The 18,260-nt window shown below is 26.0% G+C and overlaps 5 protein-coding genes and 1 long non-coding RNA gene across 10 annotated transcripts in view; 3 read left to right on the top strand and 3 right to left on the bottom strand.

Moving 5' to 3' along the window:
• Nucleotides 1–57: 57 nt before the first annotated feature.
• LOC123265453 (U1 small nuclear ribonucleoprotein A) lies at nucleotides 58–1,584 on the bottom strand. The gene is made up of 3 exons (XM_044729240.1): nucleotides 1,307–1,584; nucleotides 997–1,238; nucleotides 58–584 (listed from the first exon to the last, which is right to left on the bottom strand). Exons 2-3 carry the CDS (start codon nucleotides 1,231–1,233, stop codon nucleotides 132–134), a joined length of 690 nt encoding a protein of 229 aa, XP_044585175.1. The 5' UTR covers nucleotides 1,234–1,238; nucleotides 1,307–1,584; the 3' UTR covers nucleotides 58–131.
• A 449-nt stretch (nucleotides 1,585–2,033) lies between these two features.
• LOC123265470 lies at nucleotides 2,034–3,005 on the bottom strand. The gene is made up of 3 exons (XR_006509573.1): nucleotides 2,795–3,005; nucleotides 2,238–2,719; nucleotides 2,034–2,132 (listed from the first exon to the last, which is right to left on the bottom strand). It is a non-coding gene; the product is annotated as an uncharacterized LOC123265470 (long non-coding RNA).
• On the top strand, nucleotides 2,495–6,091 carry LOC123265463 (high mobility group protein I-like). The gene is made up of 3 exons (XM_044729254.1): nucleotides 2,495–2,633; nucleotides 4,647–4,892; nucleotides 4,969–6,091. The coding sequence occupies exons 2-3, from the start codon at nucleotides 4,662–4,664 to the stop codon at nucleotides 5,095–5,097; spliced, it is 360 nt and encodes a 119-aa protein (XP_044585189.1). The 5' UTR covers nucleotides 2,495–2,633; nucleotides 4,647–4,661; the 3' UTR covers nucleotides 5,098–6,091.
• A 1,317-nt stretch (nucleotides 6,092–7,408) lies between these two features.
• LOC123265459 (uncharacterized protein C3orf18-like) lies at nucleotides 7,409–10,110 on the bottom strand. 3 transcript variants are annotated; one of them, XM_044729248.1, is made up of 4 exons: nucleotides 9,696–10,110; nucleotides 9,259–9,629; nucleotides 9,003–9,146; nucleotides 7,409–7,991 (listed from the first exon to the last, which is right to left on the bottom strand). In XM_044729248.1, the coding sequence occupies exons 2-4, from the start codon at nucleotides 9,586–9,588 to the stop codon at nucleotides 7,938–7,940; spliced, it is 528 nt and encodes a 175-aa protein (XP_044585183.1). In that variant the 5' UTR covers nucleotides 9,589–9,629; nucleotides 9,696–10,110; the 3' UTR covers nucleotides 7,409–7,937. The 3 variants fall into 3 exon arrangements, with proteins under 3 accessions (XP_044585183.1, XP_044585182.1, XP_044585184.1); XM_044729247.1 differs by having other exon boundaries at nucleotides 9,692–10,109; XM_044729249.1 differs by lacking the exon at nucleotides 9,696–10,110 and having other exon boundaries at nucleotides 9,003–9,070; nucleotides 9,189–9,685.
• Nucleotides 10,111–10,772: 662 nt separating this feature from the next.
• On the top strand, nucleotides 10,773–15,108 carry LOC123265433 (DNA repair and recombination protein RAD54-like). Its single transcript, XM_044729197.1, has 7 exons — nucleotides 10,773–10,966; nucleotides 11,200–11,439; nucleotides 11,653–11,843; nucleotides 12,116–13,023; nucleotides 13,120–13,288; nucleotides 14,099–14,504; nucleotides 14,585–15,108. The coding sequence occupies exons 1-7, from the start codon at nucleotides 10,964–10,966 to the stop codon at nucleotides 15,002–15,004; spliced, it is 2,337 nt and encodes a 778-aa protein (XP_044585132.1). The 5' UTR covers nucleotides 10,773–10,963; the 3' UTR covers nucleotides 15,005–15,108.
• Nucleotides 15,109–16,165: 1,057 nt separating this feature from the next.
• Nucleotides 16,166–18,260, top strand: part of LOC123265426 (G patch domain-containing protein 1 homolog) — a 32,177-nt gene continuing 30,082 nt past the window's right edge. Inside the window, exons 1-2 of one of the 3 annotated variants that reach the window (XM_044729171.1) lie at nucleotides 16,166–17,375; nucleotides 17,468–17,527. In XM_044729171.1, the coding sequence (XP_044585106.1) occupies nucleotides 17,484–17,527 (44 nt within the window). In that variant the 5' untranslated portion in view covers nucleotides 16,166–17,375; nucleotides 17,468–17,483. Of the gene's footprint in view, nucleotides 17,528–18,260 lie in introns of all 3 variants that reach the window. The other 2 variants (XM_044729172.1, XM_044729173.1) reach the window with 2 other exon arrangements.

Below are 18,260 nucleotides of genomic sequence, written 5' to 3' on the forward strand. Positions count from 1 at the left end.
ATTATTGATATTATTTCAAACAATTATTTCCGGCCATGATTTTTAAATACCAAAGTATGTATAAATTGTTAAATATATTTTATTGATTAATATTTTTTTTTTAAATTGGGTAAAAATCATACAAAAGAAGTTTATTTTTTAGCAAACGATATTTTCATAGCGTGTGACGGTGTAATTTTAAAACCTTGCAGCGCATCTTTAGCCGCTCCGGACTGAACTTCATTTTCAAATTCAACGAACGCAATATCATGTCTGTTAGGTACAAGTCGGACTTCTTTAAAGCCAGGAAATTGATTAAATAACATAGACAACATCATTTCTGATGTTTCATCCGGTAAATTAGTTAAGAAGAGAATTTGATTAGGTGGTTGCTCTGGTACCGCAGTGTTCATCATGCCTAGGTGGGTCGGTACACCAGAGTGATAACCAACTTGCTGTTTGGATTGGTCTTTAGCTTTCTTCTTAGCGCGTTTCGCTTCTTCTTCCGCTGGGACTGTTACGCGTTTAGGCTTCTTTGGTCTCTCTGAATAAGTTCCCTTCATTTTGGCAATTAAGTCACTCTCTGTTTTGGAGTATTGTATTTTCTGTAAAAAATTAAAAACAATTCATTTAATTACAAACAAACTTAATTATATATCTAATAATTTTTGAAAATTTTTTAACAAATAAATTGTAGCAAGAAAAATTCATTAAAAACTCTAAAAAATTAAAATTAAATCTTTTAAAATTAATTTTCTAAGTCTAGTTTATTTTTAAAGAAAAATAAAAAAATTATCAAGTGTTTGATAACTTCAGTGTCATTATTTTTCACTATTTATTATAAAAATTAATTTTGCAGATATTCTATAATTTAAAAAATTTTTTTAACAAATAAATCATGTCAAAAAAATTAAGAAAAAAAATTGACATTTAGAAAATTTTAAAAATAAAAAATGCAATTTTTTAGAAATAATTTCTCGGAGCAAATTTATTTATTAAAAAATAGTTCTTTCTTACCATAGGCTTATCATAAAATGGAAAACCTTGCATCGACCTCAAAGCATTCGTTGCACTCTGAATTTCTTTAAATATTACAAAAGCTTGACCCCGCATTTTTAAAGTTTTCAACGCAACAATATCTAATATATGCCCAAACTGTGAAAATATCGCGTATAAAGATTTTTTTAACTCTTCTTTCTTTATTTTTTCATTTAAATTGTTGATATAAATCGTATTATTCGGGCGAATATCCATTGTGTCTAAAATAAAAAAAAATAAACAGATTAACAAACAAAAAAATTTTTACAAATCAAACAAATTATTTTACCTGATTTTTTCTAATTATTGATTTTATTTAAACAAAATACTGTATTTACAAAATACGTTTTCCAACACCGGTTAGCGTCTAACTTTAAGGTTATATACGTCAGTCATTAGTTTATGTATGTACTGTACATATACATTGTCAATACAATATACCCAAATTGAATAACAAAAATCTCCTCTAAAGTTTGATTTACAATAATTACATTTATGACCAATATTCAATGAAAATTCCAGCCATGTCTTCGTATGAATTTTTTCGATAATAAAATAAATAATACTTGGGAGAAAAAAAATTATTTAGTTACTTATCTAAAAAAATAATAATAATAAAAAATAATTTCCACTACCAAAATCAAATAATTAAAAATTTATAGCTGAAAAAAAAAATGTCTATTGATTTTTTTGAGAAACGTAACAATAAAAAATTTATTATTATTATTAAATATTTTTTTTTTTATGTAATTTACTTTGAATAATAATAAAATAATAAATTTAATAATTTGCAAATAGAATTAAATTGATGAGATATTTATTCAATTACCCGCCTTAGCTTCAAAATGGCTACAATAAAATTTCCTGTTTAATTATTGGCAATAAAATTAAAATAAAAATATTTAATTAATTTAAATCTATTATTAAAAATGTAAATAAAAAAAGAAAAAAATTACTAAATATTAAAAGAAATAAATAATAATTATTATTATTATGTATTTTTTTTTAATATTAATTTTATAACCAATAAGAGATATGAAGCAAGGTGAAGCTTCCTGCTTCGATCGATCGGAGCCGTAGAAAATAACGAGATTTTTTGGCGGGAACCTCTGGCACTGTGCATTAAAAATAATACTAATAATAATAATATTAAAAAGTAATTTTATTTTTATAATAAGTAAATTTGATTTAAAAAAAAATAATTTTAAAAATAAACTTACTTGAAAACAAATATTCTAGTTGAAAGAAATAAAATAAAAAAAAAAAATTTAATGAGCTGGATAATAAAACAAAAATGTCACAGGAGAAAGAGAGAAGGAATAAAAATGAGGGAAACAGTAGGGGAAATACTTATGGATTGAAAGAGCGAGGAAGTGAAAGAGAAAATAGGAGGAAGAGAGAAGGATAATAATTGGAAGAGTGGGAATAGGGCAAGTGGTGGTAGCTTGAGCAAGCAGAATGTAACATACGGATCCATATACATAGAAACGGAGTCCGTGGCCAGTAGTCGCTGTAGTGCAACTCGAAACACTTCTCAGTGTGCCTAACGCCGACGCCACGACGCGCGCACCGGCAGCCGCCTTTGTCTTTATTACATACCACACGAAGTTCCGGAGGTAAGTACATTGAGTTGCCATAGCGTCTCTATTTTTCTTTCTCACCTAATATTTATTTTATCTGCTTTTTTCGCTATATCAATTGCCTAAAAAATTTTTAATAATTCTATTAATTAATTTAATATTTTTCTAAATTATTTGCTTTGCTTTAACTCGCTTACTTTCATAGATATTAATTTTTGCGGACGTACTGACGGATCGGTGTTGTGCGACGCATTCGACGCCGCGTCTCGACCACTCGATTCGATTAATGGCGTCTTGCCGGGCTTAAATATTGTTTAATTATTTTTAAACTTTCAGTTATTTAATTGGTATTTTTTAAAATAAATTCCTTATTTTTTTGTGATTTATTTTTCGTGAGATTTTTGATGAAAAAATGACGCGCGAACTTGGTAGCGTCGCTTTTTACGCAAAGCGCCGTCGCTACCCACGCGTTGCTTTTCTCCGATATTCCTTCATTTATATTCAATATGTAATATCTTCACTAATAAATTAATACCACTTGAAATAAATATCTTGAAAAATTCATCGTAAAATCTAATATTTTTCGGTGATTTTTTACATCCCCCTTTCATATTTTTTTTATATTAAATTATTTTATTAGTATTTTATAATATTGTGATAGCAAAATGGCGGGAATCACTGACGTTTTGAGGGCCCATCTAAAGTGATGTAATGGATGAAAATATCCCATTTTATTAAATGTTTATACCTAAAATAATTATTTCAGACTTTATTTAATTTTTTATAAATATTTAATATTTTCTTAAAATTAGTTTTTTGGTATTTTACTTATTAAATGGAGTTGTGAATAATTTGTACTGCTTATCCTTGCAGCTTTGGTATGTTGAATAAGCGCCCTCCGTATTGGCGGATTAATAAAGTTTTAGAGGCTTTGAAAAATCAACCAACGCCTTGTTAAAAATCGATACTTTTAGTTTTAGATTCTATGAATATAACAAACTAGTCCTAGAATTTTTTTTTTTTTTTTAGTTTTTTTTGTTCATTATTTTTTTAAATGGATTTTTGTATCGTGTTTCGTTTAATACGCGGGGACGCTGCCGCTCACAACTATAATATTTCTTGATAGCGTTAAAAGTGGGGATATAAAGATGGCGATTCTCCCGCCTTCAATATATTTTTTTTTATTTTATTTCATTATTATTATTATTATTATTTTTTTTTTTTTTTACATTAATTAATCAGTAATTTTAGAAACGATTCATTTTTTTTTACACAAGATAATTTTTTTTTTTCTCGATAATTTACTGAAATTTATGAGCATCATTTTAATTATTGAACTTGAATATTGAGTAAATATAGAATTATTAATTATAATCACTAGTGCTATATTTATTTTTTTTTTTTCTACCTACTATTTTTTTATGATATTAAAGTTAGCAGTCACTTGATTATTTTAAGATTTTTTTTTAACAAATAAATTATTTAAAAAAAATTGCATTTTTTATTTTTGTAATTTCCTACATGTCAATTTTTTTTTTTTTTTATAGTTTTTTTGTCACAATTTATTTATTACAAAAATTTTTAAAATTATCAATTTTTTTTTTTTATGAAAATTAATTTAGCATATATTTAATAATTTTAAAAATTTTATAGTAAAAAAAAATTGACATTTAGAAATTTAAAAAAATAAAATATGCAATTTTTTAAAAATAATTTTTTGGAACAAATTTTTTTGATAAATAAAATTTAAAAAATGAAAATTAAATTAGACGACATCTAAAAATTTTTATAATTTTTTTTTATTGAAAAATTAAAAAAAAATTTTTCACATGTAGAAAATTTTAAAAATTATTCGTGGAATTTTTTAAAAATAGTTTTTTAGTTCTAATTTTTAATTTAAAAAAAAAATCAAATTTTTTAGTGTCGGCTAACTTAATTTTCATATTAAAAAATTGTTAAGCGACTGCTAACTTTTTCATTTCTTTTTTTCCCCTAGTAAATTTTGATTTTCTTGATTAATAATTTATTTTCCTATTTTTTATTTTACAGAATAATATTTTAGTCATGTCAGACGACAATTCACCAGTTGTTGAGGAGCAGAAGAAAAAGCGCGGCCGTCCCCCAAAGAATGCCGACTCTAAAAATGCCGTAAAGGAGCCCAAAAAGCGAGGACGCAGTGCTGCAACGGAAAAAATTAACGCATCTCGTCCACCAAAATCCGATAATGAAGATGATGCCCCACCTGGACCAGTCAAAAGAGGTAGAGGTAGACCCAAAGGATCTCATAAAAAAAAGGTATTGATTTGTTGAACTTGAAAATATTTATTTATAATATTTATATTTATTAATTTATTATTTTTTTTTTAATTAGAATCCAGCAAAGACCACCGCTCCATCACCTGGCCGTGGCCGTGGTAAACCCAAGAAAATAGAAGAAAAACCAGAGAGTACCGGTGAAGAAGAAGAAATGGAAGAAGAAGACGATGAAGAGGAAAACTGAATATAAAATAAAAATGTCTTTTAGACATCGGGGCTTCAATTTCGGAGTTTCCATAAAATTTACTGTCGATTCTTCTTAATTCCTTCTTCATCGCTGATTTATTTTATTTTATTTTATTTTTTTTTTAATAAATTAATAAAGAAATGTGTGATTAGAATGCATTATCTCAACGATAATTTAAACAAAGATCCTTAATTTCGTTGAGCCAAATCAATACTGCTCATTTGATATAGATTAAATAATAAGGAAAAATAATTAAACATTACCGTATCGCGTAATGTAATTTTCTTCATTAATTTTTTCGAATATTTTTTATTCTAATTGAATTTAATCGATATTATCTAATAATCAAACTGGCAAAATAATATTATAAGACGAAAATGTGACAAAGATTTTTTAAATAATCCAATTTTAATTGGACATTTGCGATACAGTTAACTAAAAGGGTATTAACGTTGTTTAAGAGGCAACTTTCATGTTTATTCTTATGTTTTTTATTTTTATGACATGATTATTTTCTTACATTTTATGAAATTTATTAGTAACAATTAAATGATGATTGTCTTATCCATACACTCCATTAGTATTCTCAAAAATGAAATAAAAGTAATAAAAAAAAAAAAAAAAAAAAAAAAAAATTTTAAATTATAAAAAAATAAATAGAATTAATTTAACAGGTATTCTACAAACAATGAAAATTATAGAAAAAGTAAAGTGAAAATTAACATATTGCTAGCAAGATGTTTACCTTGCTAGAAATCCTAAATAAAAAGATGGTAATAAATTAAAAATAAATATTATGGATGAATTGATTAAAGAATAGACTAATCTCTTGTATATCACGAGTGCGTGAAGTTTCTTTCAATTTTATTACATTGAAAAAAAAAAAATAAGAAACGTGAGTAAATGAATACTGAAGTCCCGCTTCTGAGACGAACAAGTTGTGTGAATGTAAAATTTGTATTAAAGTAAATAAATTCACAAAACACTCTTATTTATTATCAAATCACCTATTAAAATTTATATTTTAAGATAACAATTTTTTTTACCTTCTAGACTGCTTTTTTTTCCTATTAAAGAAATGATAACAAATTTTTTATTTCACAACCTACAGTTTGATAATTATTAATTAATAATTAATAATTAAATTTAATATTAATTAAAGTTGAAATATAGTTCGCTTTAAAAATTGAAAATAAATAACTTGAAAATTTGTTACAATAAATTTTAAATAATATTTGTATTAATTTTCAAAGATATTTTTTTTTAATACAATTTTAAACTATAAGCCATATAATTAAGTGCAAATTGAAGGATTTGATCAATTACAGATAAATCTAATCATTCCATTTACGAAAATTACTAAACTGACATTAAAAAAATGTTTATTAAAAAATAATTCTAATTAATAAAGTAGATATGTTCTACAGTAGTGATATAAATTTAAATTACATATTTATACACATTGATCCTTAATTTATTATTTTAAAGAAAATTTATCTATGAAAAAATTTATCACCAGTTGACTAGGTTTTGGCACTTACCACGTATCGAATTTTTATATCTTAAAATTGCTTGTAATTCAAAATCTTTTACAATAATACTGCTACTACTATTAATTTAAAACATTAAGATTAAAGCTTAGTATTTTTGGTTGCACGGTAACAGTAAGTATGAATTGAAATTTCATTTTATTTATGTATTGCATTTAATTATGATCGTTGTTTGACTACTATACCCGTGTGTAAAATATTGCCGCAAGTTTGCAAATGTATAATTATTTTTCTACATTACAGTTTTATTTTTTAGCAACTATTATAATTATTATATCAACTGTATAAATTATCTTACAATAAATAAATTCTAATTGACTTTGTAAAGTTAAACTGCTAAATAATTTTTTACTACATTATTCTGTATCGAAATTAATCTAAATGGCTCAGTAGCTACTATCAATAGATCGTTAATTAAACAATATAATCTGTGCATTTTTTTTTTACTGTAGTATCATCACAAGATTCGACTTTTTTCAAAAGTTATTAGTTATTATATTATAAGTAATTGTTGATTAAGTGACTAATAAATTCTTAACACTACAATTTTTTTTTTCGAGGCGAAAGATTTTTTTTTGTAACAGAATCTTACTGTATGTCATAAAAAAAATTATTTTTAATTATTAATCATCAATTCCAAATTAAGTATACAAAAATTTTCATATTACACATTTAATTATTTTAGTTAATATTATTTTAGAAAAATTTGACCTAAAATTTTTTTTTTTTTATTAAAGTTTACTTATTTTTAATTTTAACAAGTCAAAAATTTTTTTTTTAATTAATTTTCTATTAAAAAAACATTCTAACTCGACCAAACTTTTTATCCTGACAAAACGCTCTAGTTAAATTACTCGTAACTAAAAATAAAATCAATAAACTATTTTTACTTCAAGAAAATTTTTTTTAATGCTCAAAAAAAATAAAGTAATTAAATTTTTAATTATATTGATAAAGAGATAAAATTTTTATGGCGTCAATACATAATTTAGAAGATATTCAGCAATTATACTGCTTTCCTAAATTCGAGTAAATTGTTTCAGTCTGTAGTGTAAGAATACACAAATGCCTATTTATCGATTAATAAAAATAAATACTTGATATTTATGCTCGCTAAATTTTAGAAGTACGCGAGCACTGTCAGCATAAATCTTCATCTGTTGATATTATGTCAACAGCAGTTGTTCCATGATGCTTAGTAACTTTAGTATTTGGCAAAAAATACGGTGGTATTTCCATTGGATTATCATCTGCCAATGGTTGCATACCACTCGGTGGAACTTTACGTCAGTGACCAAAAAGTTCTGTATTTTCTTCGTTGTCAATTGACTGATATCCCTGCTGTAAAATTTTAATTCATATTAATTAATAATAAATTGTAACTAGTATAATAAATAAAATTAGCAACTATAAATAAACAAAATTTTGCTTTATTAAATAATGACTTTTGTTAAAATGCACTGTAATTTCTTAACTATTGACGTTTTTAAAGATATAAGCTCATCCCGATGTTACACTCACCAAGAGCTTTCATTTGAGTACCTACATGCATTTTGACATATTTTTCATATATATACATATATATTATATACAAATATATGAAATATATGAAAAATTGATGTGGGTACTCAAATGAAAGGTCTTGATAAGTGTAACATCAGGATGAGCTTATATCTTTAAAAATGTCAATAGTTCACAAGATATTTGTTAAATTGCATCGTACTTTCTTAAATATTGACATTTTTAAAGATATAAGCTCATCCCGATGTTACACTCATCAAGAGCTTTCATTTAAGTACCCACATGCATTTTTGATATATTTTTCATATATACATATATATAAAATATATAAATATATGAAAAAATGATGTGGGTACTCAAATGAAAGGTCTTGATAAATGTAACATTGGGATGAGCTTATATCTTTAAAAATGTCAATAGTTCACAAGATACAAGGTTATTTCTCAATTATGTTAAATTGCACTGTACTTTCTCAACTATTGTCATTTTTAAAGATATAAGCTCATCCCGATGATACACTCATCAAGAGCTTTCATTTGAATACCCACATGTATTTTGATATATTTTTCATATATACTTATATATATAATATATATAAATATATGAAAAATTGATGTGGGTACTTAAATGAAAGCTCTTGATGAGAGTAACATCAGGATGAGCTTATATCTTTGAAAATGTCAATAGTTCACGAGATAGAAGGTAATTTCTTAATTAAGTTTCTAGAGGTAGAGCATTTTCGAATGCAGCTTAAATACTTATCATCATAAATTGACTATTGGTAAGAATGATATGATAGATAAATCATGTAAAAAAATAATAAGTCCTTACTCTTCTTTGTCGTCCACCAAACCCTTCGTCAAGCAATTCCGTTTCCCAATCATCTTCTCCTTCTTCACCTGGATCAAAATTATAAAGAGGCATTAATTTATGCCGCAATCGTTCCAATTTACGTCGTCGTGATATAATTAATACCTAACAAAAAAAAATAAAATAAAACTACTATTAATATCATACCTCCATGCACAATCATATCATTACAGTTTTTTAATAAATAATTATTATTTTTGACAATTATTATTAGTACCACAGCTGACAGTATTATAACGAAAATAATAACTCCAAGAGGTACAAATATATATTCCACTCCATCAGGTGGACCAAAATCATCAAAAGGTTTCTCAGTAGTTGTTGAAGTTGGTGGATTACAAATTTTTGACGTCTTATTTAATTTTTGTTCATTATTAGTTTCAGGTGATTGAAAAGCTACCACTGATGATGACAGTGTGTCATTATTAATAAAAAAATCCGTGTAATTTTCTGAACTTCCATTGTACATGATTCTATTGATATCAATTGTTGTTTCTTCCAGATGATTTAGTAAGAATGTTGTTAGCAATGAATTGTTAGTATCCATGACCTTGTTAATTTACTTCACAGCATTCATTTTTGTTGATTCTATTAGTTGTTATTGTTATGTCAATAATGAAGCATTTAAAAACAATGACACTTTAACTTACTTATAAGTTTTTGACGATGTTATTGTATTATATAAATATTAATTCTGAATTTATTCAAATTGTATACATTGCATTGTATATCTTGCGTTTTATTTGTACAACTATACACTCTCAGATGTATTGTTTTGATACATGCTGTTTTTTGACATTTACTAAGATTAATCAATTTGAAATGTACATTGTAATTAAAAAATTAATTTAACAATTGTTGTGTAAAAATTTTATGCGCTAAGACCTTGAAATATAAGACACAGATTAGCAAGTTATAAGTCCGCTTTTTTTTTTTTTTTTTTTTTTTTCGGAGTGGCTATTGACACCATCTCGCATGCTTTTAAAGTCACGGGACATTACTAGAAAATCACCAAATTTACTATATATCGGCCGTGAATTTAAGAATTGACAGGTGAAACACGGAATTTCGTCTATTTTATCATAACACTGAAGTTAACAAACGTTGGAAAATTTTTTTATTACTTTAGCAATTAAATTATTATGAAAAAATTTAATTAAAAAATTTCACATATAAAAGTAAAAAAAATTATTAGTTGAAATTTTTAGAAGCATTTTTTTTTATTGTAATTGATTTGTTATAAAATTAATAAAAAATTGACAGCTCTCAGCTGACTTCAGTATCATAATTTTATCTCCTGCTACACTTTAGATTTAAAAATTTACAATTGCATTTTAATTTCACTAAAAATAAACTCCAGAAATTTTGGTCTTGTCACCGCACATAAATATATAAATACAATTAAATGATAATTATTAATGAAAATTAACTTAGCAGATATTTAAGAATTTTTTAACAAATTATGTAGAAATTTTAAAAAACTAAAAATGCAATTTTTTTAAAAATAATTTCTTAGAACAAATTTGTTTGTTAAATAAAACTAATAAATTGTCTAGTGACTGCTAACTTTAATATCATTAATTATTAAAAATATCAAAAACTAACAACACTTTGCGGGAATATTTAAAAAAACTTTACTAGTAAAATTATACTGCACGCCACTAGTGGAGAAAATTTGAACTATTTTTAATACTCTCGAAACATAACCAATATATTTCAAAAATACACCACAGTATTTTCCCGCGATTTTGTTTACTTAGATACAGTTGGTTGACGTAAACAACAACAACAACTACAACAAGCACCATAAATAAAGTTGTTATGTTAAATTCAAGATTTAATTTTCTACGATGAACTTACTACGATAAATATATCTTAATTGTTTAGTGTTCGTTAAAAAACAGATATAAATAAAAGTGACAATGGTTAGTTAAAAATTAAATTAATGTTTGTGTCAATGGAAAACTAATAAATGTTATAAACTTTTATGACATTTAAGTTAGCAGTCGCTAGAGAATTTTAAGATTTTTTTTTAACAAACAAATTTGTTAAAAAAAATTACTCCTAAAAAATTGCATTTTTTGCAAAATTGCATTTAAATAAAAAATTCTAAAAATTATTAAATATCTGCTAAATTTATTTTCATTAAACTTTTCAGAGGCGATCATCCGCGCCTAGTCAATCTGGGAAACGTCCTTTATTTCCAGATATCGAGAATTATTCGCCGATAACTAATGTCAATAATTCTAATAAGCCGAAAGAAGATTCTTCTGTAGCTCTTCACCGAGAGAAAAGATTGAAAACATTGAAATTTAAACCTATTCTTATTCCTGAGCGTAAAGCTTTACAGCTGAATTCAAATGATGTTACAACTACCAAAGAAGTTATATCAGACCATGTAAGTTCATAAAAATAAGCTGAATCTAAGACAAAAATTTTAATTATTAAATTAACAGATATCTTACAATTTTTATTATTAAAAAAATTACAATTACAATTTTTTTAAGTCTTTTTTGATTAATAAAAATTATTAAAAAAATTTTTTAATATCTGCTGATTTTAGGATCAATAACAAAAATACTTCATTTTTTTTTTCTTTATTTATTTTTAGGAAGAGAAAATTCGTAAAATGCTTAGTAAACCTTTTAAAATTCCTATCCCTGGTTACGAATTATCAGGTCGATTTTTAGGAGCTAAGTTCTCAGGTCCTCGCAGAGCATTACACGATCCTAATGCAGCAAATGCTTTGGTAGTTTATGCTCCTCCTGAATTATCTGAGCACGAGCGACTTAAAATTGACGAGTAAGTAGATAAATATTTATTTTATAATAATACTCGTTAGCTAACGTTCTTAATTTTCAGATTTTTGTTTTATTCATCAAATTACAATTAAAAAATATTTCTTTTGAATTGCACTTAAAATTTTTCAAATTTTTTACAAATGAATTTTTTTTTTATTTTTTTTTAATAAAATAAATTCTAATAATTTTTAAATGTCGACTAACTTAATTTTCATTATTTTATCGATGATTATATATTATACATTACTACAAAAAAAAATATATTTGTTGCAGGAGCAAACAATTGGTACACGTGGTCGTTGATCCTCTCCTTTGTAATATTTTAAGACCTCATCAGAGAGAAGGAGTTAAATTTATGTACGAGTGCGTAACAGGAGTGCGAATCGAAGATGCCTTTGGGTGCATTATGGCTGATGAAATGGGTCTTGGAAAAACTCTCCAGTGTATAACTCTCTTATGGACTTTATTGAAACAAGGTCCCGAAGCTAAACCACTGATTGAAAAAGCAATAATTGTAGCACCCAGTTCACTGGTTAAGAATTGGTACAATGAAATTTTCAAATGGTTGGGAAACCGTGTTCGACCTCTGGCTATCGATGGTGGAAGCAAAAATGACATTGATACTAAACTTGTTGGATTTATGAAAACTTATGGCAGACGGTGTGTAAATCCTATCTTAATAATCAGCTACGAAACATTCCGTCTTCATTCTCACGTTCTCCATAACGATGAAGTCGGACTTGTTCTCTGTGATGAAGGACATCGATTAAAAAATTCCGAAAATCTAACGTATCAATCTTTGATGGGTCTGAAAGCTAAACGACGTGTTTTACTCAGTGGAACTCCAATTCAAAATGATTTATTGGAGTACTTTTCACTGGTACACTTTGTAAATCAAGGCTTGCTTGGCACAGCTCAAGAATTTAGGAAGAAATTTGAAAATCCTATTTTACGTGGTCAAGATGCCGCTGCTACCGATTCAGAAAGAGCTGTGGCTCAAGAAAGACTTAATGAATTAGTTACTATTGTTAACAAATGTTTGATCAGAAGAACAAGTGCCTTGTTATCTAAATATTTACCTATTAAATATGAACTTGTTGTTTGTATCAAGATGACTGAGTTACAGACACAGCTTTATAAAAACTTTATCAACAGTGATTCTATTAAAAGATCAATGCAAAGTAAGCTTATTTATTAATTATTAATTATTGATATTCGTAAAAAATTTAATATTGCTTTTTTAATTGATAATGTATTTTTTTTTTTTTTTTATTTAGATCATGAAAGTGAAAAAAAGAAAGGTGGTGGTACACTTTCAGCTCTCTCAGCTATTACTTTACTGAAGAAATTGTGCAATCATCCTGATCTTGTCTACGAAAAAATTATGGAAAATTCTGAAGGGTTTGAAGGAGCATCAAAGTTACTTCCTTCTAATTACAGTACCAAGTAAGTCGTTAAATTGATTATTTAATTAAAAAAAAAATATGGTAATTATTTACAAGTAGGATCAACTTCATTTTGGGCCATAACTAAGTGAAAAAGTAATATTTAAAAATTTTTTTCTGCTTGTTTTTACGGAACATTTATGATAAAAAATATCGTGAAAGAAAAATAAAGATAGTAATAATATATATAAATAAAGATAATAATAATAGCATTTGTCTTTAAAATATGGAAAAAATATTGATGAAAATTAATTTAGCATATATTCCATAATTTTAAGAATTTTATAACAAATAAACTATGGCAAAAAAAATTAGAAAACAAAATTCACCTGTAGAAATTTAAAAAAATTAAAAATGCAATTTTTTTAAAATAATTTTTTGAAACAAATTTTTTTGTTAAATAAAATTAAAAAATTGTGAAGTAACTGCTAACTTTAATGTCATAAAATATTGGCTTTCATGTTTTTAGATAAAGTTTCTATTTTATATTTTTTTGAAATATATTTTTTTTTTTAAATACATAAAAAAAACAAACAATTTAAAAAAAAAAATTGGTCAATTTGATCAAAAAAAAAAATTTGGTAACCGTCTCTTTTTTCTCATGCAAAAATTTCTCGCGACAAAAATTGTTAGTCATGTTAATATTTTCTTTTAGAAATAATTGTACTTAATTGTAAATAATTGTGAAAAATGTTGGCGGGATTAATAAAGGCGGGGAGCCAAAAAATTCATCAGAAAAAAAATTTTCTATGACCCAGAATAATTAATTACTAAAAATATGAACTTCATATTATTATTGATATATTTTCAGGGATGTAATGCCAGAATTATCAGGAAAATTGATGGTCCTCGATTGTCTGTTAGCTTCAATAAAATCTACGACATCTGATAAAATAGTATTGGTATCAAATTACACTCAAACTCTTGATCTTTTTGAAAAACTTTCACGCAAAAGACAATACAAATATGTACGTCTTGACGGTACGATGACGATTAAAAAACGATCAAAAGTAGTTGATAGTTTTAATAATCCTGAGAGCGGAGACTTCATTTTTATGTTGAGTTCCAAAGCCGGAGGTTGTGGTTTGAATTTAATTGGAGCAAATCGATTAGTTATGTTTGATCCTGATTGGAATCCTGCTAACGATGATCAAGCTATGGCACGAGTTTGGCGAGATGGCCAAAAGAAACCTTGCTTTGTTTACCGGTTTCTGAGTGTAAGCATTTATTTAAATTTATTATTCCATATTTATTTATTTATTTATTTATTTAATTTAATTTAATTATATTTATTTAGACTGGAACAATTGAAGAAAAAATTTTCCAAAGGCAAGCTCATAAAAAAGCACTGAGTTCAACCGTTGTTGATCAAGAAGATGATGTTTGTCGGCACTTTACCCTCAATGATCTCCGAGATCTTTTCAAGCTTGAAGAAAATACTGTTTCCGACACGCATTCTAAATTCAAGTGCAAACGATGTGTGGCTGGTGTTGAAGTAAAAGGACCTCCAGAGCAATCTGATTGTAATTCAGACTTGGCAGACTGGCGTCATGCTCACAATTCCCGAAATCTTCCGGATATACCGCTAAAACATTGCTGGTCTAGTGGAGTTTCATTTGCGTTTCATCATCGCTCGACTGAACAAGTTAAAGAGAAAAAAGAAATTGAAGAAAAGCCTGAGGAAGTTAATATGGATACAGAAGTAGATTCAGAATAATTTATATAAATATATTTGTTTATTATAATTGACTGAGAAAGCTGGTTGTCTTTCTATCATAAGTTTTTAATTTTATAATTAAAAAAAAAAAAATAATTAAAATAACAATCTATTTTCTATAAAATTTTTTCTTTTAATACTCTTATTAATATAAATAATAATTATCTTCATAACTAGCTTAATTAGAAAAAAATATGAAAAATTTCGCTAGATTTTTATTAATTTTATGGATCAATGTCCTTGACAATGTCTTTTAACGGATCTATAGTCCAACTTTACATGCATTAATTAAATAATTGTTAACATGCGATAGCTCATAAATGTTTAAGTAAAAGTTAGAAGACAAAGATCGATATTTATTGCCTAAAAAAAAATATTTTCTTTAGATAAAAAAATTTATTTTAATAAATTAATTTATGATTTTAAAATTCTCTAAAATATTTTAATTTTTTAATAAGATATTTATTTTATTTTTTACTAGATAATATTTTTTTTTGTGTAAATAATTTATCTATAATTTACGACTTTAAAATTAAAATTCGCAATCACAATTTTTTAATTTTATAACAAAAAAATTATTTAAACAAAATTGCATTTTTTATATTTTAAAATTTCTACATGTCAATTTTTTTTGCCATAATTTATTTGTTATAAAATTAAAAAAATTATTTTTAAAAAATTGCATTTTTTATTTTTTAAAATTTCTACGTCAATTTTTTTTGTCATAATTTATTTGATATAGAATTGAAAAAAAATATTAAATAAATTTTAATCTAAAATTAAGTTATATAAAAGAGACATATAAGCATCAGAGTAGATAATAATTAATACAATTATTTAAAAGCCTTGTAAATTCCAATAGATAATGTTTTCATAATGTTTAGTAGCTAGTATAATTTTTACACACAAAGTTTCTCTTCCCCCATTTAGATTGTAGTGTCCGTATGTACGAAATACAAGTACAAGTAAAAGGCAACAAAAAAAAAAACAGAAAATAAAAAAGGAGAGAAACGATGATTAAAGCGAGAAAAAGAATAAAATCGGGGAGAGTTGGTCACGTGACACAAAATACTAGCAGCTGATTGGCCGGAAAGTCGGTTACCATCTCTCCTCAGATGTAGAAAGACGCTTGCTCACCTTCTAAACGAGTGTTGGCCTCAGAATAGTTCCAGATGTGGCCATGTTTAGTTAATATTTGAAGTTTCTCTTATTAATCAAATCGATAATAAAAAAATTCAACTGACTTGCTGCGACCGCCATTGAAACTGTAAAAATAACATAACTCCATCGTATCAACAGAGAAAATAACAAATAATCCGTCGATCATACCTTTATCGCTTGCCCACTAAACAAAAAATACATACAGATAACCTTTATGATTTTTAAATTACGCGTTTGTTTAATTATCTCGTTGTTCAATTAACATTCACACTCGGAGGACGCTGCCTTTAAGTTAAACCAATTAATTGCAAAGCAAAAATAATTATTAAATATTATTTAGGTAGAAGTTCAAAGGGTAAGGGATACAACGTGAACACGCTTTTTTTAAAATTATTTCTTCGTGTTAATTAAATTAATTTCGGAAAATCGTGTCATAATTTCGAAGTAAGTAATCTGAAAAGTAAAAAAAAAATTTAAAATAATTGTTATAAAAAAATCTAGATATAAAAAATAAATGTTAATTACGCGCGGGCGCGATGACATGACACAATATATATACATACAGTATTTGGAGGACAAACATAACTTCACAGTAGCGACGTACATACATGTATACAATTGATAAATCACGTGATAAGAGAAGGAGACGTATTTAAGTATAGAATAACGTAGCGCGCATACACGGCAAGTACCCAAGCCTTAACATTAACATTAACAACGTTCGACGAAATTGTGGTCGGCCATGCCACGTCAGCCATTATGACGTAGCTGCCACCCGTTATTCAGGATAAAGAAGACTTAAATATTATTTTAAAATCGATATTTTGATAGACAGTGTTATCAAAAAATTAATTAAATTTTTATTAAGTAAATAAATGTAGTAAAGTGAGGAATTGAAGCGATACTCATTTAATATAAGTTAAATTCATATTTGTAGGAGAAAGAGGTAGAGGAGGGGAAGAAGAAAACTGAGGAGGGGAATATAGGACAGAAAAGAGAAGCAGTTGAAATACGAGAAGTATTTAATCCCGTGGACACTTTACTTGTCCATCGTTGGGTTTTCTTGTTCGTGTCATCGTCACCAGATCAACTAAAAGTTTTATAAATAATGATTAAATAACTCATGCGAGCATTAATTAATTTAAAGGCGCTCGAGTGTCTAGTCAATTGATCGAACGAGATTAATTACGCTTTTGATAGCGGATTTTTGGTAATTTATATTTAGAATTTAATTAAGGGCAGCATAGCTTGATCGACGGAGGAAAACAAAGTTTTAATAATTATTATATATTTTATATTCAGAGTCGAGTAATCGAATATGGCACTAGAAAGTGCCTCCGCGCCTGAGACTCTGATTCAAAGGTTTGCCTAATTTTTTTCTCTATTCCATTCAATGACCGAGAATTTTTTTTTAAAGTAACGCGTTGAATATATTAAAAATTCCGCATTTTTATTTTATTTTTCTACGAGCCCATTTGTTTTTTTAACAAATTTTTGGAGCTAACCATTTAACTACATGAAGATCTCCCGATGTTGAATCCCTTGAATGCCAGTCAGCGCGAGTGACGCCAAGCAACTTTTATATTCTAAGACTCAAATTCAAGATGAAGACTACACTTTTGTCTGATGTGTATTTAGAAAATTTTATTTTTTGTTATTTTTATCTTGACAATCTTTTTTGTGTCTTGATCAAGGTTTTCTTTTTTTTTTTTATTATTATTTTATGATCATTTTTAAAGATTTATCAGAAAGGCTTAAACAGTGATAGAGATTTTTAATTTTTATTAATATTTTATTTTATTCAATTTTATTACGTGAGGTGAGTGTTCGTTGGCTGGATAAATTGGTTTTTCTTTGATTAATTAATTTAAATTAAAGGAGCAGATTTTTGATAATTTTTAGAATTTTTTTAAATAAATAAATTACTGCAAAAAAAAATTGGCGTAAAAATTTTAAATGAAATTTTTTAGAACAATTTTATTTGTTAAAAAAAAATTTTAAATGTTCAAGACTGCTAACTTTAATTTTATAATTAATTAAGCTGAAAAATAATTAAATTTTTGGAGAAAAACCAAAATTTAAGAGATTAAACATC

This window comes from Cotesia glomerata, linkage group LG5 (assembly GCF_020080835.1).
Source record: "Cotesia glomerata isolate CgM1 linkage group LG5, MPM_Cglom_v2.3, whole genome shotgun sequence".
Lineage (NCBI taxonomy): Eukaryota > Metazoa > Arthropoda > Insecta > Hymenoptera > Braconidae > Cotesia > Cotesia glomerata.